General features: G+C 36.4%; 1 protein-coding gene across 2 annotated transcripts; it reads left to right on the top strand.

Moving 5' to 3' along the window:
• The first annotated feature begins 643 nt into the window (after positions 1-643).
• On the top strand, positions 644-6,180 carry LOC147860267 (ubiquitin thioesterase otubain-like protein). 2 transcript variants are annotated; one of them, XM_087324854.1, is made up of 8 exons: positions 644-911; positions 3,281-3,346; positions 3,442-3,525; positions 3,623-3,745; positions 3,905-3,948; positions 4,751-4,800; positions 5,139-5,239; positions 5,625-5,814. In XM_087324854.1, exons 1-8 carry the CDS (start codon positions 735-737, stop codon positions 5,661-5,663), a joined length of 684 nt encoding a protein of 227 aa, XP_087180980.1. In that variant the 5' UTR covers positions 644-734; the 3' UTR covers positions 5,664-5,814. The 2 variants fall into 2 exon arrangements, with proteins under 2 accessions (XP_087180980.1, XP_087180979.1); XM_087324853.1 differs by having other exon boundaries at positions 645-911; positions 5,644-6,180.
• The last annotated feature ends 3,223 nt before the right edge of the window (positions 6,181-9,403 follow it).

Raw genomic sequence — 9,403 nt, 5'->3', positions numbered from 1 at the left:
CAACATTCAACCCATTCAATCAAGCAAGAACATGTCGTATATTTTTACCAAAAGCTTACCTCCATCAAAACATTGGCCGAACATTCATTCTCTTGGACTCAGAAGATTATCAGAGCCGATGAGCTAAAACAGTGATGATGAGATGAGGGGGAGTGTTATGAACTCATGCATGTAATGAGTCATGCTATACCTATCTAAGTCTTAAGCTTTAGCTTTAGTTAACAAGACTTCATGATGTAAATAGCATGCATGCATGCATCCCATCATCTGGTGGATCATAAACTCATGCATCTGAATCATTTTGGTATTATATATATATAATATAATATAATATAGAAGAGCATAGCCTATGAGTTCTATCTAGAGATTATGTTGATATGTGATTAGTGATCCGAGTTAATATCTAATCTCTCTTTGATCTTGCTTAATAGTCTATTCTATAACACATTATACATAATACATACATACATACATACATATATATATACACACACACATATGTATTACATATACGTATTATGTATGTATACATATGTACATTATACATATTGCATATACATACATATACGTATTTGTATTACTGTGGAGATGATGACAGCATATATATATATAGACACAGAGTGTCGCCATAGCTCGCCTCCTCTCTCTCTGTGTCTGTCTCTCTGTGTATTCCTTATTTTGGCGTAAATCCAAGAAGGAGGATCGAAGACAGAAGCCACGCTGGTGAGTGAAAAATGGTAGATCACACAGCCGACGCAGAAGAGAAAGAAGGAGAAAATGAAGAGCGAGGACAAGAAGAAGGAACACAGACTGTGAGGGAGACGGAGAGACCTCGTGACGATGAGATCATGGCTCAGCATCACGCCATCAGAGCTGAAGAAGCAGAGAAGATACCCTTTGTTGGCCTCAAGGTAACCTGTGTCGCCTTCTTTTTCTTCTTCTTCTATTTATTTTCTTTCTCCAATATCTCTAAAACCGAGTTGAACAGTTGTTTCTTGTAGGATTTTTCTTTAAGATTATCATTGTTTTTTTCCCATTCCTTTCTTGTTTTGCCTAGATGAAACTTTTCTTGACAGGAATGTGGTTTCTTCAGACATCATTTGCCTTTGTTTAGGTTAGGGTTTTTCTAGATAACATTGCCTTTTTATTAGGTTAGAGTTTCCTTTCTATTTGCGTAGTTTGTGTTAGTTTGGTTTTAGTTTTCCATATCTCAAGGTTTCTTCTGTTTTCACGTTTAGGTTAGGGTTTCTTCATAGATCATTGTTCACGTAAATCTCTGAATCATACATTGAAAGGGTGTTATTGTCTTTTGTATTTAAGATACTTTAAATTTGGAATTGCAGATCAGATCTAACATACTTGATAGTAATGATTTACATTCCTGGCAGAAAACTTTCATCCCTCTATGATCAATTGATTGATAATTGATGTTGAACTAAGTCGATGAAGCTAAACTCATCCAACATTTAAAATTAAGTGAATCATGTGGTAAACATTAAAAGTAAACGAAATTCCATGTGATAAACATTAAAAAACGAAACAGATGATCTGACTAGCCTAGACCTCACTACAAGAAACATTCCCACACCTAGATGCCACTACTGAGCTGCTTTCAAGAAGATTAGCGAACAAATGTCGATTGACTTATTTTTTTTGTTTTCACGAGGCAGTAACTAGAAACCTCAAGATATATCTGGCATACTTTTTTGTATATTTTAGACCGTTCATGAGATTTTAGGGAACCCTACGATGAGAATCTTGAAAAAAATGAATTCGGAAGAATATTCGTGAAACCAGTTATTTTCCTTTGTCAAATCTCTGGAAGTAAGTTAAAAATGATGGTGATTGCTTATGCATCATCAAACCCTATGATACTCTGGAGGTTCTAAGGCCAACTTCCCATTTAAACATAATTCTTGAAACGAAACATGGGATACCTTTTTTCAGTCATATGCCACTATTACAAGTGAAAGGCTTGCATAAAGACAGGTCATGTAAGGGTTGTAAAGTGGATAACCTCTGACTGATGGAGTTGATCACCGCTTTTCAGAACATAGATAGGTAGAGAGTTTCAACTTCATTTGATGAAATGCGTGTTAGGTATTGTGTCCCTCATGACAGGAGGAGTCGGAAGCCGAATTCTGCTCGGTTGGTCAGATCGACCAATCGGTCAATTTGGGGGTTGATAGAATTGAGGGTTGACCGAATTGTAGGTCATTGAGGGCCGACCAGTCGGATCGACCAGATGGTCGACCAATAAACATATAAGTATATGTATATATGTAAGTTAGGGTAAAAGCAGTGAACTATTATTGCCGAGTGTGAGAAGCAGAAATAGTGAGAGCGAGTGCGCGTGAGAAGAGTGATTGAGACAGAGAGAAGAAGACAGTGCGAAGAGAGAAAGAAAGTGCTAAGACAGTACATGTGAGCGACTGTGAGCAAAGAGTCCAACAGAGAGTGCGCGAGAGACAGAGAGGAAGAAGAAAACTAAAGGGGTTGAAAGAGGCAGACAATCGAAGTAGGTTTGGTGGATCTGGCTGAAACCTTAGTCTTGGTTTCAGACGACAACCTGGGAGTGCACCTATACCTGAACGGGTTTTGTCAATTCATATACTATTGTTCAGTGAGTTTTGTCTCCTCCATACTATTGTGGTATTCTTTGAGAGTTGAGTCTTTCTCCTAGAAAGCTAGGGAGCTTTATAAACGATCTGTATACTCTTGACCCATTGTGGAAATTTTGCTGCTCCGTGGTTTTCCCTGATTTCAGGTTTCCACGTAAATCGTGTGTATTCTGAATTCTTCTTTGTGTCTCAGTTTATTTTCTGTTTGTCTCTGTCTGTAAACATATCAATGTGCACCCTAGTCGTTTTATTCTTAGTGTATTCCTAGGTTTATCTTTACTTTCATCCTTGATAGATCCTCCTTGCAACTGCAATATGTTGCGGCCTATGTAGGCATTGAGCTTCATAGCCTCGTTTTATTATCCTCATTAAAGAAAGACGAAACAGTTGTAGATCTCCTGGTAAAACTATCAGGCAGAGACCAGAAAGTCATGGATTCAACCAACATTTCCTTCTGGCATATAGTAAAGCATTGTGTAGAGTGAGATCTGAAGCGAAGTACATGGGTTTATAAAACAACGTGTCTTACTGATACACACGCATAGAGAGAGAGAGAGAGAGAGAGAGAGAGAGAGAGAGAGAGAGAGAGAGAGAGAGAGAGAGAGAGAGAGAGAGAGAGAGAGAGAGAGAGAGAGAGAGAGAGAGAGAGAATGCCTCAGGAACCATTGTCAAGCCTTGCTGCGGAATATGAATTGGGCAATCCCATATTCAGAGCTAAAATTGAGGTAAGGAGACACTCTTTTTACAGGAAAAGTCTGATTAGTAATTGAAACTTTGGCATAAAAAATTATACTTAATTCTGTTTTTTTCCTTTTTGTAGAAATTGGCTGAAGCATATTCTGCAATACGACGCACACGTGGTGATGGAAATTGTTTTTTCCGAGCCTTCATGTTTTCATATTTGGTATATGCATGTGATTGATTTTGCTGGAGAAAATATATATGTTTTGATATGTATTTAACATATTTGATTTGTATGATGATGACACATCTTTTTTCAGGAATACATATTGGAAACAAAAAATAAAAAGGAGGCCTCACGGGTAATGGATAGTGTTGAGAAATGCAAGCAGACATTACTTGATCTTGGTCATGTCGAGTTCACATTTGAAGATTTTCTCGCGGTTAGTGGTGTCTCAACTGCTTTTTATTCTGTTATATGCTATTTTTTGTTTACTATAGGGCTAATTTTAATTATTAAAAACACTAAAATAAACAGCAGTTATATATCAATGCTATAGACCATTTGATGTCAGTAGTCTTATTGTATTCTTCTTGTGCAGAGATTCACTGAGCTACTGGAGGGTGTACAAAATGCCTCATTGAGGTTTGTTTGGAATTTTTGAGACACATTAGGGATTAAAAATCTACTCTTATTTTTCTCTGGATCTTAAATTAATTTATACATGTCTGTTTTGAAACAGCATGTATAATTCAAATGAAGTGAATGAAACCACTTTGTTTTAAAAATTGTGGGTGTCTTACAGGTTGGGGTGAGGGCTGAACTCTTAACCATTGATAGTATTTAAAGCTTCATGATTAAAACAAGATATTATGCATACACATTACCTCTCATTTCGAGGGATAATATTTGAAATCGATGGAATATATATATATATATAAAATATTATGGATTTGGGCCGACCGAGTTCGGTTTAGTCCCAGCTTGGTCCAATCGCAGCCACTCCCATGTGAGGCACCATGTGGGAGACGAAGTGCCATACCGGTAGCCCATGCAGCCGCTCATGCAGTCGCCATTAGTAATGAGGCACCATGTCCATAGCCCAAATGGGCTATGGGCATGTGTAACAGCCCATTTGGGCCTCTATATAATTGGAGTGTCTGCCCACCAAAAAGGAGAGAAGATATTCCCCTTCTTGTTTATATCACAATCTATCTATCTATCTATCTATATAGATGGATTTTTGAATTAATACCTCACAAATAATAAGTGGGGAGTTTTTCTTTGAGTTGAAAAAACATACTAATTTTGTTTCTGAGTGAATGTGTGTGCTTTATGTGCATATACATATTAATAATAACTTTGAAAGCATGGATTGTCCTGAAATCAATAGTATTATTCGAATGCCTGCACTAGCTTTTTGACCCATAGTATTATATGTCTGCAGTGTGGACAAGCTTGAAGAGAGTTGCAGGGACCAAAACATTTCAGATTCTGGTGAGGAAGAAATTTGGCTTTCTTTTTCAAAATTTCACAGCATATTCACATTTGAATAAAATCAAAGGGAAAAAGGACTGCAAAATACTCACAGTTTCTTTTATTTTGATCGAATGCCCTTAATTTTTGGGTTTATTTCCCCAAACCCAATTGTGCCATTGGTTTACCTCTGTAAGAGAGAAAAAGGGTATAATATAACATATAGAATTGCGCTTGATTAGAATATATATTTGAGAAAAAACAAATGAATTGGTCATATAATTGTTTGTGCACTCTAACAGCACAGCACATGCAATTGCTCATTTGTGGAGAGTTTGACCAGGGGCATATTGGTGTAGTTGTTATGTTTTTCAGATTTATAACGTCTGGGGAGATGCGTAAACGTTCAGATTTCTTTGAACCATTCATTTTCGGAACGAGTAATATGACGGTTCAGCAGGTGCAACTAGATTATTAAACTTTTTTGAACCTTAATTTTCTTTCTGAAAACCATTTTTAAAAAATTTGCATTTAAAAAATTTGAATATTATTATTATTATTATTTAAATAGGTTTATATATCGAAATTTTAATCACTTTAGATGTCAATATTTTAAATAGTGTTTCAAAATTTAAATAAAATCTGCTATTAATATTGTATTCCAATAAAACTATGATTTTTATTTGTGTATTTGGTGATTTCAAGAGTGTTCATTAAGCAATTAGAAGACATTTCCCTCAAGATGTTTTTAGACAATTTGATAAAGAAAACTTACATTATAATCTCTTTTAACTTTCTAAAATTTCTTAAAGCTACGATGCCTTGCATTAATACTGATGATTTAGGGACATGTTTGGGGGACAGTTTTGTCGATCATCTGTTGAGCCGATGGGTGAAGAAAGTGATCATGTACACATCATTGCGTTATCTGATGCGTTGGGAGTGCCTATTCGGATTGTACATCTTGATGGTAGCATTGGTGATGGTGGGAAAAATGTGGAAGTCAACTTTCACGATTTTGTCCCTGCATATGCCCTAGACACCATGTCTGATGAAGAGAAAGGAAAGCCGTCTGTTGTCTTACTTTATCGACCGGGTCACTATGACATACTATATCACAAGTGAAGACTATAAGAGTCCACGTGTGAAGAGGTTAATTAGGATGTGGCCGACTTGTGAAAGGGAACACCATAAGTGAGAAGTGGTTATAGTTTACATATTTGATTGTTCTTGTTAACACAACTGGGGGTTTCACTGCCAAAAGGGCTATGGGTTTCCTTTTTTGGTTGATTGTTTGGTTTCCAATGGACTCTACAGTTACATATTGGCTCGAGGCCATCTTTTGTAAAACATCTTTTTTCCTTTTTGTTATAATGGCTCTTAAGATGAGTTCCTTACTGACATTTGTTCTTTCACCAGCAATCATTCTAATCTTGTTAACTATCCTTGTCATATATTATAATGTCTCTTAAGATGAGTTCCTTACTGACATTTGTTCTTTCACCGGCAATCATTCTAATCTTGTTAACTATCCTTGTCATATAATCAACCACAAGATTGCTAATTGATTGATTCCACATACCAGGAATCTTTTACTTTTGTTTAAAAATGCCATGGATTCCATGCTTTCTAAAACAAAAGATAATGCATATTTTCATTTTGTTAGTCTTTCTTCTGCTTTCAATGGATAAGCAATTCAATGGATAAGCAAGGGTGTCCTTTAGGTTTGCACAGACTTTTGTATGTGTTCACTCGGTATTGATTATCATTGAGTAAACCCACCTCTTAGGCACACACATGTATACTCTTTACTTGAAAATAGAACTAACCTTGGAAAAATACAGTCACATGTGGCTACTGCCTTAGCACAAACATTCATTTTGGGTCCAATTAGCTGTGTTAAAATTTCCTCATCTTGTCCTAACTCAATTTTGGAACAAATTGAGAAGATGAGAATGATGTTCCCTACATGCCATCTTGGGAACTATTGTGTGCTTAGTTGAGAGCTCCACCAAATGTAAGGTGTAGGGGAAAAACACAAACACATGCATTTTGTAAGTAACTAGTAAAGCTTCCATTCTTTTCAAAAGCTATTGAGATGTCCTGCTTTTTAATTGACTCAAGTTAGCACTATAATGGGAAGTCTTATGCTTTGATTAACTCAATGGAGGATGCTGATATTTTAAGCATGGAGGTCACCCAAATGATATCTTTGCCTAAGAGAAAGCTACATGTATGTCACTAGTTCGATTCTTCTGGTTGAGAACTATTTCTATTGAAAGATGTCATTCTTTTGGTTGAGGACTATTTTAAATTGTTATGGCTAATTGCCTAATGAATAGACACTGAGATGGAAAATACCCATGGTAGATAATCGATGACAATGAGCATAAGAGAGGCATGTGCACATGCCAAACAAATGTCTTATTGTGGTGGATGACTATTTTCTCCACAATTTAACAGTCCTAATGACTAGATTTCATTTAAAAATGAGGGTCAATTTGTAGTGGTGTGATGTCAGTTCATTTAGTAATGAATAGTTTAGTAATGAATAGGTGGAAAGCACCGTTGAATAGCAATGAATGTTTCAATTTGAGTTGTGAGTAGTTGCTCCTCATTCTCATCTCATGTGTAAGCTTGCTTGAGCATATGTGGGTTGCATATTGAGTTGTCGAGGGATACTTGGCTGAAAATTGTTAAGATCTTCATTATCTCCACAATGATAAGCTAAAGGCTAGCATCGAACATCATCGCAACCTCAAAACATCATCATGACCCCAACAAACCTATTTGAGAATTTCTACATTTCATGCTCGATCACCTTATGTGGAGTTGAATTTTTGAACGATTGGAAAAACATATGTTAGTAATTGTGGTCATGTTAAAATTCTTCCATGGATTACCATAGCTTCTCACTATTCTAAGGTACTACCTCAATTGGGTTATGAATATATCCTTGAAGGTCCGAAAGAAATCGACCCGAAGGAGCCTATCAATTTCCTCCTTCACCAATGCAACATAGTTTAGGTTACATGCATCCTTTACATGGCTTTGTATGACCCAAGTAAACACATCCTTGTATTTTCCAATGAGATCAATAAGCTGTAGTTGGAAGGGCTGCTCTTAAGGGTCTTGTTACATTCCTCCAACTTCTCTTGCACGTGATTGGATATCCATGGTAGCATATAGAGGTTTCAACAAAATTCTCAAGTTGCAAATCCGGGCCAAGGGACATTGAAAAGTTTAAGACACAACACTTCATGTGTGAAGACTCATGTAATACAACAACACACGAGGGATCGTCCTGTGACACAACACATTGAGATACTCATGAATGTGTGAAACCTTCACGGTGTACACAGATGAGGCGGTCATTGTCCGGACACATGAGGAGTCAAACTAGGCACTCAATAGCCTTCAACCTTTACACTTAATTACATATATGTGCCCACACTTAAGACAAACAATATCTATGTACCCCTTGCCATAGATCTTGACACATACACTTCTTCACACACAAACAACTTAAAATAAACATGGTAAAAAGCAAATGATACTCATCCTTCATTAACCTTGCCTTGCATACCTTACATGCCTTTATATTTGATGGATTTTGATGCTATAACACAAATTCAATACCTAGGTTGTTTGCTCGAGTGTGGAAGAGTGCTATGGCTCTATGAGAGTTAATACTAATGTTAATAATGAGATAAGGTTGAATACAATAAAAAAGCCTTCTTCCCTTATATAAAATCCGACATTTAGGGTTGATGCTTCCAATGTAATATTCTAATTTTGTCCTTTTCGCACCTTCCCACCTCTTCCACGTGATTCCATTAATCTTTCCTAATAACTACATGTTTCATACCATGACTTAAAGCTCTAAGATATCTTCCACACCACATCTTTTGAGCCATTTTTTTATGTCAATTACTTAACTAGATGAGAGAATTTTGCTTTTGTAATTCTTTTGTAGTTTACATCCAACATTCCAAACAAGATGTGATAATCTATGATTTTGGCATATTCTTGACTTTGTAATGTATCTATATACTCTATGCAGTGCAAATATCTCTATAGGTAATACATTTGTTTCCAAGAGCATAACTTGATAGGAGGTAGTGGATTTAACTCCCAATGGTCTCCTTGAAAACATCTTTTGAATCTTCGCAATTTCATTTCGTGCATTAAGAGAGAGAGAGAGAGAGCCTCCCCACACTTCTACGCCATAAAACAAAACTTGTGTTACCATGAAATTAGTAACGTCACTTCTGATCCATGAGTATCACTCTAGTTGCATTGATTTTCCAATGTATAATAACTTTGCCAACCAGCTTGAAGTCTAGACTCAAAGCAATACTCCATTTATTTGTGGTGGATACATCGATGCCAAGATACTTAAAGCTTTGCATAATTGTACATCGTCTCCATTAGATGTCAATGCAGGGTATTGATGAGGTTGGATGGTTCACACTACCATCATTTTTCTTTTATCCATATTTACAGTTAGTCCACTACTTTGGCAAAATGGTTCTCATGCTCCAAGTTGTAATGTTGCATACCATCAACATCATATGAAAAGATAACCATGTCTCAAATGCAGGGGTGACTCTATTGAGTCACA

Source organism: Azolla caroliniana, unplaced genomic scaffold (genome assembly GCF_043228905.1).
Source record: "Azolla caroliniana isolate FFs.n. ecotype wild unplaced genomic scaffold, voAzoCaro1.0.p SCAF_9, whole genome shotgun sequence".
Classification (NCBI taxonomy): Eukaryota; Viridiplantae; Streptophyta; class Polypodiopsida; order Salviniales; family Salviniaceae; genus Azolla; species Azolla caroliniana.
The sequence above is the reverse complement of the archived record's forward strand: the minus strand, read 5'-3'. Positions and strand labels throughout refer to the sequence as shown.